General features: G+C 33.9%; 1 protein-coding gene, 1 non-coding gene and 1 pseudogene across 3 annotated transcripts; 1 reads left to right on the top strand and 2 right to left on the bottom strand.

Annotated features, from left to right (window-relative positions):
* Positions 1-1,008: 1,008 nt before the first annotated feature.
* On the bottom strand, positions 1,009-9,638 carry LOC143578438 (mitochondrial Rho GTPase 2-like; annotated as a pseudogene). Its single transcript, XR_013143258.1, has 16 exons — positions 9,409-9,638; positions 9,106-9,321; positions 8,879-9,011; positions 8,623-8,772; positions 7,911-8,087; positions 7,571-7,822; positions 7,308-7,375; positions 6,942-6,997; positions 6,347-6,428; positions 5,119-5,330; positions 4,946-5,015; positions 4,450-4,560; positions 4,089-4,090; positions 2,991-3,141; positions 2,736-2,922; positions 1,009-1,600 (listed from the first exon to the last, which is right to left on the bottom strand). The product of XR_013143258.1 is annotated as a mitochondrial Rho GTPase 2-like (transcript).
* A 2,157-nt stretch (positions 9,639-11,795) lies between these two features.
* On the bottom strand, positions 11,796-13,000 carry LOC143578454 (non-specific lipid-transfer protein 1-like). The gene is made up of 2 exons (XM_077062035.1): positions 12,593-13,000; positions 11,796-12,069 (listed from the first exon to the last, which is right to left on the bottom strand). The coding sequence occupies exons 1-2, from the start codon at positions 12,937-12,939 to the stop codon at positions 12,060-12,062; spliced, it is 357 nt and encodes a 118-aa protein (XP_076918150.1). The 5' UTR covers positions 12,940-13,000; the 3' UTR covers positions 11,796-12,059.
* An 11,158-nt stretch (positions 13,001-24,158) lies between these two features.
* On the top strand, positions 24,159-24,230 carry TRNAH-GUG (transfer RNA histidin (anticodon GUG)). Its single transcript has one exon. It is a non-coding gene; the product is annotated as a tRNA-His (tRNA).
* Positions 24,231-25,383: the final 1,153 nt, after the last annotated feature.

Genomic DNA, 25,383 nt, shown 5'->3' with positions numbered 1-25,383 from the left:
GTTTGTTGTTAATTGATGTTTGTTAGAATTTGCGAAAGCTTAGGTTTTGGGCTCGAATTGGTGACAAGGAAAACACGGGCTCGGGCTCACATTAGTTTCTTGTTCATTATTTATATACTTGTTATGTAATTGTACTATTTGGTTATGCGCTAATAACAAAAACTCTAGCAACGGGGGTGTGAATGTAGCCCCCCCCCCCACCCCACTATAACCAAACCAAAATAGCATAAGAATTTTGTTGTTTATATTTTCAGTTACTGTTGCGTGTTTAGTCGTTTATGTTCGTGTTGTCTCTTCCGCATTGTTGCAAGCCAAAATTTCTTCTAAACCAAATAGCGATAAGAACATAAGCGTTAGAAATTTTCACCGTTAATTCCTTGTGTTAAAGAAACTAATTACTTGCCAATACACTATATTACTATAAGTTAGGTCATACTTGATTTGGTTCATTATGTCTAGTTTTCGTAGGATTGATAACGCGTTGTTATATCATCCCGGCTTGCTAATTTAAAAACTCAATGCAAATTTAGTGAAGTAGAATCATGTCTAATCATCGGTGTTTCTAATCATCTTTCTAAAGGTGCAGTTTTTTTTTCTAAAGCTAGCATCCTAGCATTATTGAAAGACTCCTTTGTCACGTAAATATATAAACAATATAAAATTTTAAGATGAGATGAAGTTGCTATTACGTGTTACATTCAACAGTTACTACTTTTTTTTTTTATTTTTGTGAAAGCAGGCCGCTAACATGATGGTCCCAAAATGGGAAGATTTGCCTTAAAATTAAATGCTAGAAACAGAACCAAAAAACAATCGACGAGCTGTCGAATAATAAGAGCTTGCACTAAGAGGCCCCCGTTGTTGCAAACATGGTCTACACGAAAATAAAATAGCGTTTACCCAGTACTCATAACCTAAAACCATACCTATAGATGAATTTCGTTTGATCATCCATCCAAACTGAATCCAATCACATTGCAAGTTAGACTAACCTCCCCCAGCCCCACTTTCATTAATCACAACTCACACACTAAATTCTTAGTGACATAATTGAGAAATATGAAATCTTTATGGGGTCATCAAGCATCTAATAAACCAATCAGAGATGGATACATATACCACCATCACCTCCACCACTATTGATTTCTTTCTTATCAAAAGCAGGACAACAATATCTTCACCTTTTACCCTTTTCATCTCCAATTGGTGCTAACATACAAACCCTTCATGTCATTTTCACTATGCACACCATGACACCAACAATTTCGCCTCATTTATTGGACCTTTTTTTAAAGATCTATAGGAACATGAGACACTAGCAAAAACCGAGTTTTAAATAACAAAAAAAATGCACAGATAATTAAGCAACCGACCGACCATGGCTAGAAACTAGGACCTAGGAGAGTTGAAACTATTCTTTGTACAAATGTAGTTTAAAACGGACGGAAAAATAATATTAAGCAATCGACCAACCGCTTATTTCTGGATCCTATAACACAGGAGCTGATGCTTTAATGTTTAATCTAACTGGCAGAGTGACTCTTCCTAGAAGCATAGGTTCGGTATGCTGCCAATGCAATTACAGCTGCAGCCGCACCAACTGCAAATTTGCAGCTAAAGTTAAATAAACAGCAGTGTAATATGGAGTACAAGGCAAAAAGAAAAGGAAATAACAAGTTGCAGTTTCTGATATTATGCTAGTATGCTACTACCTCAACGCCATGTCACCACCCTCATTCATCATTTACTGTTTTTATTTAAATTTTAAAATCAGTTAACATCACCATATTAAAACTGCTTGCTAAACAGAAATAAAATATAAATAAAAGATTGATGTTATTTTTTTCTAAAAATTACATAATAAACAAAATGCATCAACTCAAATTGGAAAAAGAAATAAACGTAAAATACAAAAAAAAGGAAAGTAAATACATAAATAAATAAAACGGCGTACTAGAATGCTGAGAGGAATAGAAAATTAAACAAAGTTAAAGCTGCTTAAGAGACCAAAAAATACTTTATTTTGAATACAACTCGTTTTTGTCAAAATTGATATCGAAATATTGAAAGAAAAAAAATAAACAAAACAGTGTATTTAGTGTTTTTTTAAAGCTCACACAAAATATTAGAAAAAAGTCAAATTAAATGTTAACGATATTATTATAATAAAAACTAAGCGTTTACATCCTTCCCGAGCGTCAAGTAAGGGAAATTTCATGGTGCCCGCCAATGCCATACTAACCAGCGGTAGGGGTGTGCAAAAACCGAAAAAACCGGTCTGAAGCCAATCAAACAGAAATAACCAAACCAAACAAAAACAAACGGTTTGGTTTTATGTTTTCATAAATACCGCAGTTTCGGTTGGGTTACGGTTCTGCATATAACTAAAACCAAAGAAACCGAACCAAACTAATGGATTTTCATTTTTAATTTTAATTTCGGATGTTAAGAAAAATCATAAGAACATAATAAATATGTAGTTATGTACCCTAAATATTTTAGCCCAAATGTATAATAATCAATTAACCATGAACTAGCAAAAAGATTTAGACCCAGATTTTTTCATTTGGGCCAAAAAGTTTTTCCGACCCAGAAATTTCATGCCAAATTGGTAAAACCGAACCTAAACCGAAACCGAACGGCTTTCAAAAACTCAAAAATCAAATTTTCAGTTTTTGATTTGGTTCGAGCCATGTGACCTTCAAGGGGTTAAGTGAATGATTTTGAAGTTTTACCCGAAGCAAGCACAAGAGAGCGATTAACAATACGACGATACTGCTTCATGTTTCTTCCATACTCGGTTTCTGGGATACTCAAACGACAAAGTTCAGCTGCGTTTACAATCCTCCAAAAGATATTATTCATCTCTCGTTTCTTTACGCTGATACGAATGGGTGCATCTATTTTTAATTCTCGACAAATCTAGAGCAAAATGAAGTGAGTGTAACGTTCATTCATGGTAAGAAAATTTTTAAAAATAAGTTAATTACCGCTTCTGAATCCCGGGTTGCCATTGGGTAAGAATCCAAGTCATCCTTAGCAGCAACAAAAAGACATGGCACACCGTAACCGGTGTCTTCACCTCGCCTAGCCACATCCATAAGAAATTCCGATGCTCTTTTTAAGGAATATTCATCCGATCTGTAAAAACCAATTAGATATTATATGAATATTACTATGTTACCCATAGGCCAAGACTAGAAGTAGTAATTTTCAAACCGTCGATTTGGTAGTATATCATTCGTGTTCATTCATTAAGAGAATAAACGAATGGTTCACTAAGCAAATGGACACAAGTGACCATATATGAACTTAACACATATGAACATAACTGAGCAAAACCCGAAAACCAATTAAAAATAAATGTAAACATCAATTTGTTGAGCCTAAAAAATTAATAAAACTAGACTAAATTGTAATAAGTAATAAACGATATTAAAATTTCATAAACTAGACAATTTTAATGAACCTAAAGAATCTAAATTAATATATAAACGAACAAACAAAACAAACTTAAATGAACAAATGTAAATGAACGTTCACGGACATAAAAGAACGATCGATACATGTGTTCATGTTCATTCGGTTAACCAAATGAACAAACAATGTTCTACATGTTCGTTCATTTATTTAAAAACGAAAAACGAAATTGTCGAACGATGTATGAAAAGTTCATTATACGTTCGGTTCATCACCATGCCTAGGTGGCACTGTCAACCAAATTGCATAGAAATGGGTCAATTCAGTAGCATTTAATCAATAACAAGCAAAACGGGTATAATACTAGAAGTTAGCTAGATATGAAACCAGCCAATTTAGTTTGTGTTTCAATAATATAGTTTCAAAACAGGTATATTAGCAGTCACTTTGTTTAAGAAGATTATATCATTTTTTTAATGGTATAGATTTTGGTAATAAAGTTACTGTTGATGGATCAACAATCCAACGTGGTGTTCCAAAACAGGAAATAGAAGTCATTTTGTCTAAAAAAGATTATATCATTTTTTACGAATATAACTTCTGTTGTAAAAATGTTATCAATTCGGGAAAAAGGTGCTGACGAGTCAGCAATCCATTCTGTCATGTACCCCTGTTTTGAGACTTTCACATAAAAGTTGCCTGTTTTAAACTGAACCCAGTTTGACCTGATACCCAAATCTGCCTGTTTATTACTGCTCTGTACATGTAGCAAGGATTTTTAATGTTTCAATTCACAACATAGTTTTAAAACCGTATACTTGTAGGTTATTTACAAAGAGAAATCATTGTAAGTTCTTCAATTTCTTCAATCCACAAGATTGAACGGACATAAGGTCATTTGTTATGTAAATATAATAATTTCAACATTATAAGATTTATGAACATGTTTTCTGTTTTATTCCTATCTAGACTTTTCCAACATATTTATGAGCAGTCACCATGTTTTTTAACGTATAGCATGAAGCTGACCTGTCAAACGAAAACTGCTACATCGCAGGCAGCCAAGGAGTCCTTACTAGATAGAAACTGTTTGACATCATCTTCTTGAATCTCATGCAATACAAGAGTCTTCTTAGTTCCCTGTATAAAGCACATTAGTATACTTCTATTCTCTAGTGGCATAGAAAAGTTGTAGAGGATGGGTGGATTTGGTCAAATGGGTCAAAAATCTCCTAAATCATTTTAATTAAAAGAATAGATTGTTGGAATAAAATAAACACGTATTATTTCATATTTGATACAATAATTACAGATTTAGACAAAAAGTGTTTTGAGATCCTGACTCAACTCGTTAAATTTTGACTCATAAAAAGTCAAGCAATTTGACCTATTACTCAACTACGCTAGCCAGCCCATTTTCCATCTCTAAAAAATAATCAAATCAGAAGATGATAACTTTTTAATACACTATCATCAAGTACACTTCTAAAATCACTTTTTCAGTTTTTCAAGAAGAAACTCTCACCCGAAGCTGGTCAACAGCATTAACTGTATAAGACTGATAGCTATTTGAGCCATGCAAGTTTTGAAAAGGCCTGAAAGTAAACAATCTTCACAAGATATAATAGACGAAATAAACTTATGAACCTAAGAACATTTAGCAAAACTTTTGAAATATAAAAAGCTTTAGAGAATTACCTTCCAACAAAGGAATTTAGCAGGAAAGACTTGCCAGCATGTTTGGGTCCAAACACATAGCATTGAAATACATGTCTCTCTGATTGTTGTCTTTTAACATCTAAGGTTCTTTTCCTAGTAAGACAGAGTGCTGTTGCGGGGTCATTAGCATATCCTAGGTATATCAGATAGGCCAAACTTTTTGCTGGATCGAGTAACGTCATCAAGGCCCACTGAAATCATAAGTGTAATGTCAGTATACGCATAGGTATATAGACAAGTTATACAATACAACACCTAAAAGCCAATATAATTACCATTAAGCTTTTCAACCAAAAATATTTGAAAATTCTGTCAACTATGATTACAAAGATTATATTACTTCAGTAATATTGAATAGAATGGTCTGGAAGGTTACTGGCCAATTCATTCTACACTTTATCTTATTTTACCCATTTGACCCGTTAAAGTTATAACTTGAATAGAGTTACATTATTGAACCTATACTGATCCAAGTTTCTTTTCTGTATATCTTACTTATATATGTGGCTTTATATAGCATATGTTTTAATGATAACAGCAAGATGAAAAATTAAGGATCCAAAATTTTCACATGTAAGTTGAAATAATACATATACATCTATACTCTTGCGCAGTGGCGAAGCTTGGACTGAGGCACCCGGGGGCGGGGGGGGGGAGCTCAAAATATCTACAAAATTTCACAAACGAGGGAGGCCGGGCTCAAATTTTCGGCCGAAAAAGGCTAAACTTACACTACGTATAAAAATTTTCGGCCGAAAATGGGTAAATTTACACTGCTGCGCACAAAAAAAGGGGGGCCGGGGCCACCCCGGCCCTCAATGAAGCTTCGCCAATGCTCTTGCGGACCGAACTAGTACCTGGGGACTGGGGTGATGTGTAATTTTTTTTAATATAACAAATGAAATAAACACGGTCCATTTTAGATCCATTAATTTGCTACAGTGTAGCAATAGATCTTATACAGATATAGTAGGCCAAACATTGAAAATATGCAATTACACTTTCAACAAAGTTTTATTTCAATAGATGTATAGAAAGTGATCTAAACTTACAAATGTTAGATATGCCTTTACATGTTCAAAACTTGAAAAACATAAAGTCGATATGATGAGTAATTATATTAAATTATTAATACTTGGTAAACCATTTATGTATATTAAAGTATTACATCCCCATGTTTTATGAATAAAGGTGTTATCACACGCACCTGAGAGAGAAACGCAGAAAGTCGTATATCCCCAAATTCAGTACTCTCCATGCTATTCTTGTAAGGACCTTCATCCCAAGGACTGAAAAGAGAAAGTAGATTAGAATAAACGATTATTGAGCTTATAACTATTAACTAGTCAATTGAGTGAGTCACAACACAAAAAAAGTACTTAAAGAAGCGTTGTGCTGAAAGTTATATCATTCATCTTGCTTTTTGTAGATTCCACATATGGCACAGACGACTTTATGTCATAACTTCCAAATAAGGAATAAGAACAGAAGAAGGAAACGTTATGATTCACTTACTAGTGTTCTACGTGCTCGTTCATTTGTTCGGTTAAAGTTAGAAAAACGAACACGGAGAAGCTCTCTTCGTGTTCGTTCGGTTTGTTTACACGCCTATTTATATGTGTGTATTAGAAGAGAACTTCATCAATCATGTTTTACACGAATCTATATCTCAGCATGAATGAAACACAAATAATTAAAGAAAACACAAGGTAAAACGGAAGAAAAAAATACCACATGCAATGGACTAACAGATAACATGAAGGATCAAATGAACGCACACATAAAGTTGAAAACCAACCAACCTTTCGGGTGCAGTTGAAAACAGTTCATCAAGCTCAGAATCTTGTAGAGCTCCATCCTAGAAGGTGAAAACAGTTATATATGAGACATATGCATGTATAAAAGCTAGAAGCTTCAGTATGTAACCTTCAGTTCAAAGAATAATAATAACATAAACAAATAACTTCAAAATCTATAAAACAGGGAGTTCACTACAAAGGCACGGGTCATAGTAATTGAAGAAAATGAGTATATCACTGTTTTTAAGCTATTTTAACAACAGATATAATATCACTGAATATTAACTAAGCAGTTATTCAGTAAAGATCTAAAATGCAGTTAATAAAGATGAAAAAGAACTAAGAATACAACATGAGAGAAATGCGTACATTGTTAGAATCGAACAACTGAAAATCCCCATAAGGAAGTCTAGAGCTTCATTAGTCAACTCAACACTCTACTTGAACACAAAACCAACAAAAGATTATTGCCAACATTAGATATTATATATATATATATGATCCTCAGACCCTACCATAGCTTTGCTATTGGTGGGATATACTGAGTACGATAGATATTATATATGATTTAAAATATCAGCAAAACTGATCATGTATACAATTTACTTGAGTTGAGTTAATAAGAGCATTACCTGGTCAGGAGCCTTTTTAGATGGCACTGGAAGATTCTCCTTACGAAGTTCAAGATCATCATTGTATCCAAATTTACGCAAGACGCTCCACGTTGTCTCAAGGCGGCCTTTCTCGATAAATAGTGCATGGAGAAAAAGAAACCCTGTTAGGGTAAGCCCAAAGTCATTGACCCCTTCCGGGACCTTCTCTTGAACAACTCTCTTAACACCCACTATTTCAGCAGGTTGTAGAGGTGCATTGAAACACTTAACCTGTCATGAAAACAGAAAAGATCTATAACTCATCATAAAACAAAAGTATGAAACTTTCTTATCATGCAATATAGCAGAAGAAAATTACCTGAAACTCATTCAACTCGCTATCATTTAGGGCACCATCCATATCACGATCACAAAGAATAAATATCCTTTTAAGTGCTCTTATACATCTGGATTTCAGAGTTTGAGATTCTTGATCAAACAATGGGGCCGTTGGATGAAGCACTGCTTTTTGTGCATAGTAAAAGACCTCTGGTACCTACAAAACAAGATATAAAAGGTTGTGTATCCACTCATGAGAAAAACTGAAAAGGTAAGACTAAGATGCAGCAAACAAAATTCATACATTCTTATTTCACCAAACGCATGCAGGAACAGTATAAGATTAAATATCACAAAAATGATTTTACTTTACTAATACAACAAGCTCAATCTGGTGGAACTGTCTTTATGATCTAGATGTTTTCACAAATTCCCAGCACGACTATAGGGTTATTGCTAAATCATATAAAATCAAAACACATTGCATTGTGTCGTAACCGTTATGCTTTTACTTGGAATATGTTCAAAAGAAGAAAGGGGATATATGAGACTATAACTTCAGAATTCATGAAAGAGGAAGTAATTAATGCCCAACATACGACAATAAGTAATATAACATGTTAAGGGTGGCCATAAGACAGAAAAAGATTATCTTTTTAATAATCTAATTCTCCCATTATAACAAGAACTACCATTAAACTTGAACACTCGAGAACTTTATATCATTAATTAAACTTAAACAAAATTCATACCTGCACAAGGTTAGCTGCAGAGCACTCTATACAAGTTTCAATCTCCCTAAACTGTTGCATTATCGGAGCCATCACCTGCTCTAGACTCACGGGATGATGCTCATCACGCAAATCTAGCTTGCAACCAACCACAATCACCGGTACCTTCACCTGTACACACGCACACAAAACATAATCAAATCTCACATTCCCCTTCCAATATTCAAACAACTAAATACAGACATCATAAAATAAACAAATACTAATTAATACAAACCTTCAGGCGACGAACTTCCGGAATCCAGAACGTCTGAAGCCGAGTATGCGTATCCGGTTTATCACAAGCATAAGTTAACACCAGAGCATCCGCTCGCTTCAATTCCTCCTCTAACTTAGCTTTACCTTCCAAACTACATTAACAATCCAATACACAAACCTAATTATAAACAACCGCATAATTTAATCAATTAAACATATCGAAAATGCCTAATACACAATTTAAACCTAGACGCAGTGTCGATTATCGTGACGGGTACATTATCCAGATAATAATCCGCCGGAAGACGAGTCGGAGGAAGCACAGGCGAAACAGTCTCAGGAAAACTCTCCGATGCAGCTGCCGCAATTAGGCTTGACTTACGGGTGCCACGATCACCGATGACTACAACGCGGACAGTAGTCCGGCGAGTTGGAATCGGTGAGCCGCCGGACATTTAACAACTACAGAGGCAATAAATCACGTATAAGTTGAAAATTAAGCACGTGAACAGTTTGTGTTAGGTGAGATCTATAGAGCTAGTGATATACCTGTAGGAGAAACACGAATTGATCGATGGATTTGGGAGATTAGTGTGGTTGTTGATTGCTGGTGAGCTAGGGTTTGACGGTGTAATGAATGATTTATTATTATGTATGTTGATGGAGACGCCTGCATGTGAAAACTGTGACAAGTCCAGTCTCATGAAAAGGGTGAAGAAGATGTGTTTGACTTTTGAGACTTGTGGTTTACGTTATTGACCGACTATATATTGAATCTTGTAGAAAAGTTTTAAATAGAGAGTATCTTAATACAAAGTTTGTTAAAGGGTACGGGGAGGTCTCGTGATGTTATGTTTTGTTTCTCTTTGTTTTGTTGCATCTTCGAAACGAAATGGTCATGGTAATTCTTGTGTTTTCTCTATCTCGCGTTCTTTGTCACATCATCTCCGATTCTTCACCTTAGGCAATGTTGTGCCCTCCCGTATGATTCTTTCTAAACCCGTTCGTCCTGTGTTATGTGTGTGTTACTTTTTGTAGGTTTAAGTAAATATTATTTTTGTTGTTATATTAGTTTTGAAGAAATAAGTTGAATGATTTTGAATTTTCTATATTCTACTATGCTTTTGATATGTGAAATAGAAGGATACCGGTAACTGAAAGATTATAGAAAATATAAGGTTAATCGATAAATAAAATTAAAAAAAAAAAACAGTTTATCTATAGTTAACCTCACAAGAAAAGTATTTATAGGTTAATCTTATAAAAAGTAGCTCGTGTTATGTCTTAATTGATTAGATTATACGGAATAGCTCAAACTAGGTAGTAACGAGTTATAATAAGTTAATAACTCTCGTGTGTCTTAGTAACGAGTTATAATATTAATAGCTCACATTGGATATACTGGCGTATGCTTGTCTAAATGGGACATGTTGGGTCTTAATTTATAGCTCTTGGTAGATCACCATAGACTTTAAATGGTGATGAGTTTAAATGGCTCACACGGTCTTAATACACCATATCAGGTCCTTACTCTTGAGAAACATGATACCTCTTAATGGGGGGCATGATAGACCTTAGTAAGTTGCAATAGCTTATACGTATTTTAATAAGTCATATTAGGCATATAGCTATTGATGAAGCATCATGTGGCTTATGTAGGTGTTAGTCTTAATGTGTTAGATTGTGTTACATATACTCGTATTAGGTTGTAATGAATTATCATAACCGATGTATGTCATAATGGAAACATATTTGGTCTTAAGAGTCCATATAGCCCCTAATGGAGCATCATGGGGTTTAAGATGCCGTACTGGGTCGTAGATTATGTTATAATGACTAATATATGGTTCCAGTGAAATGTATTTGTTCATAATGTCTTAATGGGTCACATTTGTCTTAAGAGTTGTGATACCTTTAATGGAGTACGTATCATAGGTCTTAATAGTGGTATTAGTCCTAATGAAGCATGGTGTATCTTTCATTTTACTTAAATGTAATAAGATGAAGATGGTGTCAAATCGGAGCTTCACCCGGTGATTGATATAACCAAGATAGAGGTATATGTATTACCAAGGTTTGGCAAGACAAATAGGTGATTTTGGGACTAGCACAAGGATGTGGATATGTTATATATATTTACTTACTATTTGTGTGTTCTATGAATCTATTCCGTGTGGTGTTTTTCGTTACACAAAAGACGTTTATCATTTAACCAAACATTAAAATCATCCTTAATTTTCAAAATGTAGGTTGATGTCGCACGGGCACTCACATGTATATTCTTGTGGAGAGAACATCTTCCAATCATGCACATGGATTGTCTTGTTATGGGTCGTTGTGACAATTCACGGTTTCTAAGACACTCTTAGATTAATCTCTACAATTTTAAAGTATGGTGACTTCAACCGTTAGTCAAATTTCATTGCGATCTATCTTTATGAAGGTTAAACCAATTGATACAAACTTCCTTGATTGCTATTGTAATTTAAGAAATGTTCTTAGACGCGAGAGGAAATTAATTGTACCTTCTTGATGGTTTATATCATATGCATGGCTATAATCAGGCTATGATTATGTAAAAAGTGAAGAAGAAAGCAAGATACTTCATGATTTATCAAAGAATATATAAAAGAACAAATTAAAGTAGATCTGTTTTATATTTATAAGTGAATTGGGTTAATTCTTAGGCACCTATCTTTTTACTGGACAATAAACAATGTGACCTCACATGTGTAACATTCTAGGCGTAAATTAATTAGCTCATAAATTAATACACCACCTACCGATTATTACTAAAATAAGAAATACATTGAAAAGTCCCATCGAGTAAGGTCTAGTTTTACACATATTGACATATGCATCAACGGTGCATTAAAGGTTTTCAGTTTTTAATGGATGAGATCATTTTTCTCCTCTACCAAAAAACATCATGAAAAAGCAAACCATACATGTGTAAGTAATAAAAGAGGATCGAAAAAGTAGATATTCATTGACGACGACATTAAAAGCAAGTACACGATAACAAAGGACTACATAAGAAAAACACATACATGAAAAACACCAATGACCGTTACTAACTAGCAGGAGAGATCGACACGACTACTGGATCAACGATAGATCACCATATTTATTATTGTTGTTATTATGATATACTACTGCTTCTACATCCTGCCTTAGTCATGTCCACGTCCGTATCCTCGTTAATGCACCCTGTAACATGTTTTAAATCAATAGTATTGTTCATAAGTCAGATCAGCAAGTAAAAGGATAAAAAAATAGATGTAAAATGTCACATAATAAGTTTTATATATTATATGAATAGAGTTTGGATCAAATATATATGAAATTAACGTGCTGATTGTAAGAATTAAGTAGAATAATTATATATACAAGTAGACTAATTATGTAATTACATCATAGATTATGTAATTACATAATTATTCTACTTGTACATATAGTTATTCAACTTGATTCTCACAATTAACATGTTAATTTTATTTGTAATTGCGATTAATCTATATGAATATATTCTTGTTCTTCCTATAGATTGAAAACTTTTACTAAAATAGCACGTAGCAAAAACCGTCACTTGATAATCTCCTTTGAGATTTTTTTTTGTAAGTTTTTTTTCTTTTTTGTTTATTATCCTAGCATGTTAATATATGACACACGATTATGTATATATACGATTTCTAAAAGACACACGTATTAGAACTATGTGAATATTTAGTACTTGGAGCAGTCAGTAGTAGGGCTGATCTTGTAGGGGATATTGACACCACATTTCCCAGGGAGGCTACTGGCGGCGTCAAGGCTGATTCCAGGCACCATTCCGGCGGCTTGTTCCATGCACTTGCAAGCGGTCTGACGGTCTGTGGTGGTTGATGCGGCCTTGTAGAGTGAGGTTATCCCATTGCAGCATGCTGGTGGCACCTGACCGCCTCTAGTGAGGTAGGTGGCACACGGTGTTAGGCTAGTCACAACCGTCTGGCATGTCACCGCTCCGTCCACTGCGTATAGTGCAGTTGCCACCATGAAGCACATGACAACTGCCAAGGAGATCTTCATAACAGGTGCCATTGCTATACTAGTGTTTGTGTTTGTTTGTGTTGTTTTAGAATGTGTTAGTGAGGTGTGGGTTGTGGAGTGTAGGATTGGGGTGTTTATATAGACTTTAGAAAAGTGATTAAAGGCACTTTAGTCAATGAGCTGGGGATGGAGTGGTAAGAAAAAGACTTTATGTTTCATGCGACTCATGTTCGGTATATTCATGTTCCCATCATTTAGTTTCGGTGGCACCAGGTAATGATGAGAGACTAGACGAGTAGGTGTCGTTCACTAGCTAGTTGGATCATTGAACTGAACGAGTTTTATCTCACCGCACTGTCATGCATTCGAACAGTGTTCACAGGCGTTGGCCTTGGGTGAGGGTTTTCCTCGGATCAAAATGCGAGAGTTTACTGATGTGATGAATTTAACCAATAGCCCGTTTAAAAGATTCGTTAACCGTTAAAAAATAATAATAAATAAATAAACGCACTATTGAGCAAAAATTTATTATTATTAGACAATGCCTAGTCTTATTAAGGATGCTCATGGAGTCATGGAGGGTAGGTCGAACACTTTAATGCAAAATTTTCTTTAAATAATACAATAGTTTTTTAAAGTATTTTTTAGCGGCCCTTTAAAACTATCGACAAAATTCAAAAGTGCAACTTTTATTATTAGCCTCCTAAAACAGAAATAAAGTATAATCAACAATTCTAGGTAGCATTTGGAGTGTTACATTTTTAAGGGAAACTCATGTATCAAGAGAGTTGCTTAAAGATGTGTCAAAAGAGTTGCTTAAAAAATACTTACTAAGGTCACACGAAATGGTTAATATTCTTTAAGAAACATTTTTCATCACTCTTTGTATCCAAAAATATGTACAATAGTTTATGCCCTATAACGCCCCTTTAGTCATTACCAACGTAAGTCACATAAGACTTTATTGTAGAACCGCACATGACCCTTGTAAGCGCCTCATAAAGCTTCAAGATGGTGTAGGCCAGTAGGTGCTTTATCTGCCCTTATAATGTTCATATATGCATTATAGAAGGCCTACATTAACGACTAAATAGGTGTAAGTATAATTAGTTAATTATCTTTCTTAAAAACATAGCATATATATTTTTTACTTTGTATCCTATTAAAAAAACAAAAACAGAACACTAAGATGCCTTAGGACACTTGAAAACATTCTATAACAATATTGGCTTCAAATATCCTAATCGATTATTAGATATCCATGTCTTAGTTTTTTTTGTTAACACGTAGACCGATACTATATATCATCACCAAGACTTGGCTTCTATCTTTCAATATGATTTTTCGAATTTGACTAAAGTGCTTGAATCTTTGGAGAGTTTAGAGGTGACTTTCACGGTTAGTGTACACGCTCACACAAACAAGACAAAAGTTTCGTCTCACTAAGATGTAGGGTGTCGATGTGAAATACACTTAGACAAACTTCATTGAGACTTTACATAAGGCTCACATAAGATACACACTACGTTATTTGACACTGACTGATAGTGCTATAAGGCGTAACTTGTTGATAATTACTTCAATTTAATAAGCAACTTCCTACCAAAGTATATTGGTATAATAGCATTAATGGAACATGCTACCGATTGGACAATCAAGAACTTCAATGTTTTTTTCACTAAAGGAGATCGCAATATTTTATCAACAAATAAGACCTTGCTCACAGCTAAGATATAAGAGAATGTTTTGGACAAGTAGAAAGTTAACCCCACTCAAGCAATTGAAATTCAATTCATACAAATTTCCTTTATATTATTATTATTATTATTATTATTATTATTATTATTATTATTATTATTATTTAAAACCTTCAACTTAGAGCATTCACGATGATAAATGAGTAAAAAAAAACTAAGCACGTCACATCATCTGCCATATCAAATGTCCTGTAAGACTATAACGATAGTTCTATAATATATATAGAAATAGATTAAAAAAAATATTTATCTGTCTCCCACATATTTCTCTTTGTGTATTGGTCCAAGTCCAACTGCATGTGTCTCCGACGTCATAAACCCGTACATTGATACTATTTACATTAAAATTCCATGATTTTAATAGAACATGAAATAGTACATTTTCATCTAGATTTTACTTCCATGTAAGTAAAATTAGTTGGTAGTTGAGTTTCACATCAATATATACCATAATGGAACATTAATTGAATTTGCTTTCTTTTTTTAGTTTATGAAAGTAGCAAAATACCACTAGAATCACATAAGCCGGAAGGCAACTGGGTTTATATGAGGTTGAATGAAAGGATTAGTAGTGTTGTTTAATTAGGCTGTATATCAAATAAATGGAAATTGGTTAAATATACATATTGAAAAAGTGGATTTTTTTTGTTATTTAATGCATAATAATATCGGTTAAATGTATGTCGCCAACGTTCCAATTTCATCACTTGGCTCTTAGTTTCACAATCCGCAAGCCCAACTCGCATTCGCTACTCGCTTTAGGTGCATGGGCCGGTGTGTTAGGATACTCGATGAACTTGTGAGGGGCGAATAGAGCACCTCGCCCGCTCTTATATCAAACAGTAAATTTGCATTTACGCCCCTAACTCGTTTGTAAAATGCAAGAGTAAATCGTTTGTACCATTTATATATTTATTACTTTTAAGTACAGGATACAATTATATGAAAAAATTACACAACTAATGCTTTTACCGTGAGTCAGCAAATGGTAGGTGTGTGATTTAAAACAACGACACCAATTGTAGTGCAACCAAGGACGAAAATATTGAATGTACTTTCTTTTTATCTGTGGAATATAATCTTAAATTCACCTCATTACACCTTAAAAATTAAATATACCTCTAAACCCTATCAAACTAAATCAAATTTGTTTTATTATTATGCCTTTTTCTTTCTCTTTTAAAACATTAACCTATTGTAAAAACAAAAATAAGTTCATATTCCAGAATTTTTTTTTGCGCATTTTATATTCGTGTGTCTTACGACATAAAAAAATCACAAAAATGTTCTAATGTGTTTTTATAACTTTTTAATTGTTTACCTACACATGTGTAGGTAATACAACATAGGCATGACTTGCACATGTGTAATTTCTATACAATTGCTACAACAAATAATGGGACAAGGAAGGTGTCGATATGTCTAAGGGGTAAAGAATTCTGCAAAACAAGCACAACAGTTAGCTCACTGCATGATGGACTCTCCTGTGATCCACCTTCGACATGAGAATAAGTTAGTTGTTCTTGTGTGAAGGTAATGAAATACGAGAGGATGAGTATGAATGAGTATGGAAGAAGATGATGACACGTGATGTGCCTAAGACACCTTTTATATTGTTAAAGATGCTTGACCTGGACAGTTCGTCATGGGCACGAAAGGCTTGAAGCGGCAATGCGACTTTCTTCTTTCTAAGACGTAGCGTACGCAAGGAGACTTACCCTTTTGGGTAAGTGAGGGGCTTTATCCGCTGGATAACAGACGATCCTCTTTTCTAGCATATGCTACGATAACGCCTAGGTTTATGAGTTCGACACACTCTTTTCGTTCGCGACTGTAGAAGTCATGTCAAGGACATGCCGTTTGACTTTTTGAAACATTCAAGCCTTGAAGGCATCCACACATCGTGGCTGTTAGGCTTGAGGCTTTGGCCTTTTTTGTGGTTACCCGTATAAGAAATTTGTTCATGTATATTCTTTTAATTTCTAGAAAGTTTAATAAACATTACATTTCAATCACTTTATAGTTTATATATCTTAAAATTATTTTAAGCCTTAAAGATATAAAGATTATATTGTTTAGCGTGTTCTTAGTGTACATAGTTTTCTACTTCTGTCTAGATCACTTATATACTTTTCTAGTGTTTTCCACTTTATATAGGACTCTACGTAATTGTAAAGTATATATGCATATTTCTTATATAATTTAATTTATTGTTTTCTAGAATCACGATATCTTTAATTTCCACACAGCCCACACCAAATTTTATAATGATAATATAATAATAAATAAAGAAAAATGTTCAATAAATTTATTTGTTTGATAAAAACAAGTTTTCAATTGACTCTCAAGTGAAGATGTATAGATCCCTCCTGCATCTTTCTAGTGTCTTCATAAACTATGTAAAGTGTGTATATTTTTTACATTTTAAAATTTTATTGTTTTCTAGAGGAAGAAATATATATTATTTCCACCACAACCCACACCACATTTTTATAACGATAAATATGAACCACGTTCAATAATTATGATTTTATTTGATAAAACAAGTTTTCAGTTAATTCTTCACTAAGAAAACGTTTTATACTTAAAAAGTTTTTTTCTTTTATTTTTGATGTATAAGAAAAAACATTAAGCATTACAATTGCTCAAAAAATTATACAAAAAGTCATACAATCATTTATAAAAATAAAAAAATTACTTGATAACAATATTTTAATATGGAATAGCGCATTTATTAGTAGGATACCCAATGCCTATTATTACACCAGCGTATAATTGTTTCATGTATGGTTACAATAACATGTTGTTACAATAACATGTTGATATCATGGTGGCGATTTCGTTCTAAGCGGTAAAAATGGCTTAGTTCTTATCCTTCTTACAGCACGTAGTATGACTTCGTACCTTAAAGCAAACAATAAACCCATGTAAGGTAAAGTCATGATCCAATGTTGCACTGATGCGTCTATGTTTGTCCGAAAGAATTTAGTGAGTTGTAAATCTGATCTAAGTGTTCACTTCCAGAAACTATTTGGTATTCTTCCCCATATGCTCTTAACTCTTAAGAAACACGGATCCACTCCCCAAGTATGGATCCTGGATCCAATGAGTCCACAGGATACAATACAATAATTACTACCACGATATGAGTGAGGCTCCCTAAAGTCCAGTGACCGGAACCTGCGAAACAAACACCGTGAGTCTCGTTACAGGAAGGACGAGAGGGGGGGGGGTCTTCCTGTAACCACCCTCCGGCGTGAGAATCAGTAACGTTCGTAATGAAGAAAGTAGTGAAGTACAGGGACTAAGTGTAGTCAGAATATATGTGGGTGAATGAATACCTCATACCATTTGACAAGGTATTTATAGCCGAAGGATGAAGGAATGATGATTGGGGCAGTTGTCCTCTTCTAGAAGATCTCTGATAACCGTCTGGACACGTGTCCTCTTGTGATAGGTTGAGCTATACGTCTCATGTGCATGGGTATAACAACCTGGACACGCGTCACCAAATGATAGGACGGATTGCACCCTGGCCATGTGCACGGTTATAACAACCTGGCCAGGTGGCCTTTATTCATTGGTTAATATGTTATGTGTTCCCCAAGTTAGAATCGTAAACCTTCTTCTAGAGAATACTTGAGTGATGACAACTGTCCTACTGGCATTGCCTTCCGGTTGTTTAGGCGGACAGATGTCTTGTCCTGCGGATGACTTTTGAGGATGCCAGGATACTTCCGCGTGTGTTATGAGGACGTTCCTCCTCATTCGTGACGTGCGGGTGACCCGAGTGTCCCGCTGGTGGTTTATAAGAGGGTTCTTTATGACCCGCGGGTAGTATTTAAGGGTATTTGGGATTTTTTGGTACCCTACCTCTACAACTCTTCTACTAGATTCATCTGGATAACATGCCATTCATTTTCACCATAGGTTAACAACTTGTACATGCGTAATGTAGAGATACAATAGCCTTGGAATTTGATTAATGTATGATGGTAAATAGTTGGTTCTTCACTTCTTTTGTTCATAGCTGGTAATATGCGTCGATAGTTCTTGATAGCTGAACATGTTTAAGTCTGAAAACGTTAACATATTAGAATAACAACACTTTTTGTGGATTATTGCTCAAGGATGGACGTCCACGAGTTGTGTTGTGAAATGTAGGTCCTCGCGCTATACCCTTAAAGAGTTAAAGGAGTTGCTTAGTCATTTAATTTCCTTAGTAAACTAAGGGAGATCGGCACACTTATGTCTTGCAAATAGAAGAAACCAAATATTGCATTCTTGATACAGCTCAAAACCAACACGCAGACACTATAATGGAATACAACACATGTTCCGGTATATTTGCGGGGCATGAGGTCTTTTCTACCACAAATATGAGTAGTCCTAACTCATTTTTGAGTGTTTTTCCAAATGATCTCTAGTTTTGAGTGTTTTTCCAAGTGATACCTGTACAAACTATAATCATACAACAAACATATAAATAAAAATACAATGCTTTTATTAGATTATTTTCTTTACGGCCAAAAAAATACTTGCCGAAACTTTGGACTCATTCAACTTTTGCAACGCTCCCGGGCATGCCATCGGCTACTGTGTCTCTTAACAAACCTAGAATCAAATTAATTAAAACATTTAAGTTTCTTTTTAAAACAATAAAGATTTTTAAAAATGTTATTCAATGCATTACATATCTCTATTAATGAAAAGCCAATGTAATAGTAAAGCTAATTAACTTAAAAAAATTGAGACAAAGGTGTCAACAATATCAACAGAATCCCATAAGCTTTTTCTTGTTATTATTTTTTTAATAATTTTTTTTCCCATAAGCTTTTTCTTCTTCTTCTTTTTAATAATGTTATTATTTATTTTTTTTAATGATCACATATTTAAGTAACCATTTAATCGAACACGTTATATTTTGAGGTTATATTTTTCGTTTGGTACCCGTCACAGCACACAGGTTTAGTAGGGCGAGTTTGGACGTTAATGATAAAAACACAGCTAAACAACCACGTTTCGGTACCTTTTTTTTGGTTAAATCACGATTGTATTTTTTGGTTTTCTCTTTCATTTACTATAGTGAGTGCATATTATATATCGATGCCTTTAAAATTCTAAATTAGCATATTATATTTATATTTTTGAAGCAATTATGTTGAAATTATGCCATTTATTTATAAAACTTTTGTAGTGTTGCATAAAAAAACTCAAATAGTTTAAGTTAGGAAAATTGGTTTTAAATAATCTCAACTATACCCTATTGGTAAATAACAGTCCCAACTTTACACTTGCCTTGTGACAGTCCAAACTAAAGGTGTATTTGTTTCTAACGGTCCACGACTAACGGAGGACTAACTCCGTTAGTCCGATGATGATGTGGCTATCTCAGCTATTAAAAAACTCTTATATAGCACGATTATGTGGCGATGAACTCTTTATCATCTTTTAAATATTATTAAGAAAACAAAATAATCTCTCTCTCTCTTTTAATTATTACACAAGAAAAAAAAATTCATCTCCTTTCTTTGTGTCCAACCACCACCAACCTGCAACACCACCACCACCATCACCACCTTATTCATCCCAAAAATTACACATTCCCATCATCTTCAAAATCAATCTGTTCTTTCCCAAATATTGAACATAACCACAAAACCCTCACATAGCTCCATCAAGACCTCATATCATCTTCTAATCCTCTGAAAAATTCCAAGACCCATTGTAATTTCATTACAAAACCTTTAAACATTATACTCCACCCTCATATCTCAATTCACTACCACCAATTCTAACAACGCCACCGCCGGAGATGACCTTTCTCCGGCGATCACGAACAAGATCTCGTCGTCTCATCCTTCACTGCCTCCACACACAGCCACATATCCACCTGTCGTGGATATTTCCCCTCACCGTCGTGATGTACGCCACCGTACACTCTTCGGTCACCACTATCTCCGCCGCAAAATAATCAAGCTAGATCCCCAATTCTCGAGCCATATAAACCCTAACCCTAGAAAAAGAAGCAGATGATGAAGATTAATAGGATTAGGGTTTGATGGTAGATGCTGGTGGCGGCAGGTGGTAAGTGGTGTTGGAGGGTCGGTGGTGGTGAAATTACTGGAGTAAAGAGGGAGAAGAGAAGAGAGATAGAGAGAGTGATTAGAGAGTGGTGTAATGGTAATGTTGATGGTGTAATATGCCACGTAAGCTCGATCTTGCCACGTATTTGACATATAAGCACGATTTTGACACGTATGCATGCCACATCATCATCAGACTAACGGGGTTAGTCCTTCGTTAGTCGCGGGCCGTTAGAAATAAATACACATTTAGTTTGGACTGCCACCAGACAAGTGTGAAGTTGGGACTGTTATTTACCAATATGACATAGTTGAGATTATTTAAAACCAATTTTCCTTTAAGTTATTACATAAACACATATTTATACTATATATAATACACCAAACAATGGTAAATTAAGACACTTAATTTTAAGAGTTTTACAAGTATTAATACATAAAGTACATGTGTAATTAGGGGTATACTTATCTTTTAAACACAAATCACCCAACTTACAAGTTTGCCCCCTCATCTTTAACCATATTCTTTTTTTAGTTTCAATTTTAAACTAACTTCTCACCTACGATTTTAAACGACAATAAGTTTTTCATACGTTAATATTTTTGTAAACCATTTAAAGCTTATGAGTCCAACCGTTAGTACTCATCTTTTGTTATCCAAAACCAAAACTAAACCATTTAAAATTGAAACCAAAATGTTATTAACGGTCCGGTTCTGGTTTGGTTTGGTTTAACAATTTAAGCTTTGATAATAAAATTTGTTAAAAATGATTATTAATTTAACCGTATCATTAATTCCAACTAAGTCAAAATATGATACTTGAAATGATAAAGGAAGTAAAAAACAACCGGCTGAAAGTAAAAAAACTCAGCGGTGAAACCAAACCGATGACTGGTTCAAGGTTTTAAACCGAACCATGAACACTCATAATTGTTACATGATTAATAGGGTTCGCGTTTAAACACCCGTTTCATCGCGCGGGCACTCGTCTAGTTAAAATAAATAAACGAGTTAAATAGGTAAACCACACCGGGTTGACACAAACATGGCCCGTTTAGCTAAACGCGTTTGTGAGTTCGACCCAAAACTGACCCGTACGCGTTTAAACTAAACCCAAACCTACAAACTTCATGTTAGGTTCGTGTTGTGTCTGAAATTCACACCCTTAAATGTAAACCTAATGAAATATAATGCAAAGATGAAGAAAATGAGAAACTTTAACATTTCTATTTTATCGTGAGACGATTGCAGAACGTATATAGAAAGAACAAATGACATAAGTAGCCCTGTTCATGAGCAAGGGAACTAAGATAAGCTAATGATATTCCTAAAATTTAAAATAAAAAAGGGAAAAAAATTTAAAACCATCATGTAGTTATTTATTTATATTCTTATAGTATGCGATCTGAAATTATATTTACCTGATCCAAATAGAGTATAGAAACCAGAAGCAACATCAATTTCAGATTATTCCTTCCTAAAAACACGCATTCATTAGTATAAAAGAAAATATACAAACGGTCAAGTAGGGGTGTCCATGAGTCGGTTTTGGACTCAAACCAAACCGAAATTTTGGTTTTTTGAAAACCGTTTGGTTTGGGTTTTTTTTGGTTTCTGATTTCGGTTTTGCAATTTGGCTTTAAAATTTTTAGGCCAGAAGAAAAATTGGCCCAAAATAATGAATTTGAAGCAAAATGTTTTTGTTAATTAATAGGTAATTGATTATTACACATTTAAACTAAAATATTTGGGTTACACTATTTTTTAAATTCTTAGAAGCCACTAAAATATCAAAAAAAAAAAAAAAAAAAAACGAAACCATGTGTATCTAACAAGCACAAGCACATGTTTTGGCCATATTTGTGCATCCCAAAATTGCTTGCCAATATCAGGATGAACCTCCAGATCTGCTCAGAATAAATCAATGTAAATTTGTCCACTCAACCCAGTGAAAATTAAAAAGTGAACAGAATAAAAATTTAGCACAAATAGATGTATAAGTTTATGATAAGATGCTCAATATTTCAATGTCAAAATAGGGTGACTCCATCAATCAAAACAGCTTTTTTGTACAGACCTTTTTTTTATTAGAAATTGTGCTAAAACAATTACAATAATTATATTATGTCAATCATAATCTAACATTTAGGAAATCAGATTAGAAGGTTGTGTGCAGCAGATCTTTTTTCATTATTTCTTTAATTTGATTAGTAGTTTATTTCTATACAAAAAAGTAGAATATACTGTTCAAGGAGATTGGTGAATCACAGTGCAACTTACTATTAAGCTTAAGCTTTAAAATTCCATGTTTTTAAACTCATTTGTAGGCCTGGAAACGAACCGAACGTTCAATGAACAATTCGTCAACCATTTGGAGCAAAGTTCGTTTATGTTCAGTTATTTTTATAAAAAAACGGCATGAACAAAAACATCTGTTTGTTTATCATTAATACATGCCTCGTTCATTATGTTCGTTTGTTACGTACGTATATGTACTCTTTTAAAATTTTTGGACCATTGCAACTTAGTCTAGTTTTAATATTTAATAACTTTTTAGGGCCAACACATTATTCTTCATATTACTTTTAACTGGTTTTAGCTCAATTATGTTTGTCCATCTATGCTCAGCTCAGGTATTTTCGTTCTTTTACGTTTGCGAATCGTTCATTTATGTTGTTAAATAATGAACATGAACATGTTCATCTTCTTAACTAACAAGCACGAACAAAATAACCTATTAGATTATTTATTCGTGTTCAATCGCTAGTTCAGGTTCGTTTGGCTTGTTTACAAGCCTACAGTTATTATTTGGCCGCTGAATAATATTACGGAGTATTTGAGAACAACATGAAGTAAAAGAATCACAAAAATGATGTGGCATGTCTACAACTTTAGCAGTAACACCAAGAAAATCACTTCCTGAGTACCTCTGTATGGTCACATAAAAACAAACATTTAAAACAAATGATCAATGTATCTATCATTCGCTGTATTATTATTAATCGAATGTTAAAGGGAGTTGAAATGTAATGAATGTTTTTTTCCTTGTAGAAAAAAACTTACCAAATGCACATCAATCATGCGAAGCTGTTCGTGACTGTTGAATGAAATAAGATAAGTAACTAGTATTGAGTACAAAATGAAGAAGAAATTAGATGAACATATAACATAACATACCGAGTGATATTGACCGGTTTTGCTCATCGGAACCATGTCTCCCGGGCCTGTAAGCTACTGAATCTGAAATCATTGATAACAGTAATAATGGTAGCAACATGGTGAGCCTGAAATTTCTCATCAATTTGGAACAAAATTCCCCTTGAAGCATGGTGATATACGAGCCATAATTCCGATCAGTCTTTCTGGAGAAATGAACCTTTGAAGGATATGTGTTATTAGGTTCTTTGGGATGAAAAACAAACACATGTGGCTGTAGTTTAGTGGTAAGAATTCCACGTTGTGGCCGTGGAGACCTGGGCTCGAATCCCAGCAGCCACATACATATTTTGTAATTTTTGAACTCTTTTTTATAAAATAGGATAAGCTATATGGCCAAGAGTACAAATATACTAGTATGAAACCCGCATGATGCTGCGGCGACAACAATTTTCAATGCGATACTTGTTTATGTTTGTTTATCAATCATCTGGTGATATATTGTACAATACTTATACGTATGTTAGTTTTCTTAATTGTGTAATACGAGTATATTACAAAAGTTGTTTGACGAGTTTAATTATTACAAACCTTATTATTTATTCACTAATATAGTTGTATAAATAAGTTGTACTTTAATGCTTTATTGACTTGTACGTTATAATCTAAACATTTGTTTTGAAAATTTTTATATCAAAACGTCGACAAAAATAAGCACATCGAAATGGTAGGTTCGGTTTTTAAAAAGACACATTATATTTAAAGATATAGACGAAAACAAACAAATAAATCAATTTGTCAATTTTTTGGATAAAGATGAGGGGTTGAATGTGTAACTATTCTTAAATATTACAAAAATTATCTAAAGTTCAAGGACAATTATTATAACTATAGAAGGGTAATTATTGTAAGTATAGAATGAAAATAAAACAACGGTTGATAAATATTGTGTAAATACAAAAATTTAAAATTATATGCATTCAAAGTTGTACAAGTTGCATAATAATTTGGACCTCTTAAAATTTAAGAGGTCCTTTATATATAGTATAGATATAGATATAAAAAAGGAAGTTTAACTACGGTATCTATGAATGAATCTCTAAGGTTGTAGAGATGCCATATACTTTTAGATTTAACTACCTACACATAAGTCCAAACTCATTTAGTTAGTGTGTACGGTCTTAATAGTTAATGCAATAACAAATGCTCTGAGTGTTAATGTGTACGGTGTTTCTTATTGTCTCATGAGCCCACTAATTTAAGCATGTTTGATAAAATGATCTCGGGCTAGAGGAAGGAACTGACTTGCCGAAGTTAGTAACTCACTGGCTTCAATATTAGTGGTAGGAGACCTCAACCAAGTATCTATAAAACACTAAAACTCTCAAAGTCAATTAATCTATTTGCTACAACACTTCTTTTGAATTTCTCAACCGATTTGCTACAACACGTCTTCTGTATTTCTCAAGCTTGAATAAATTGGGACAAATATTTT

Source organism: Bidens hawaiensis, unplaced genomic scaffold, assembly GCF_021521415.1.
Source record: "Bidens hawaiensis isolate Kalapana, Puna unplaced genomic scaffold, B.hawaiensis_p1.1 tig00029273_1, whole genome shotgun sequence".
NCBI classification, from domain to species: Eukaryota; Viridiplantae; Streptophyta; class Magnoliopsida; order Asterales; family Asteraceae; genus Bidens; species Bidens hawaiensis.
The sequence above is the reverse complement of the archived record's forward strand: the minus strand, read 5'-3'. Positions and strand labels throughout refer to the sequence as shown.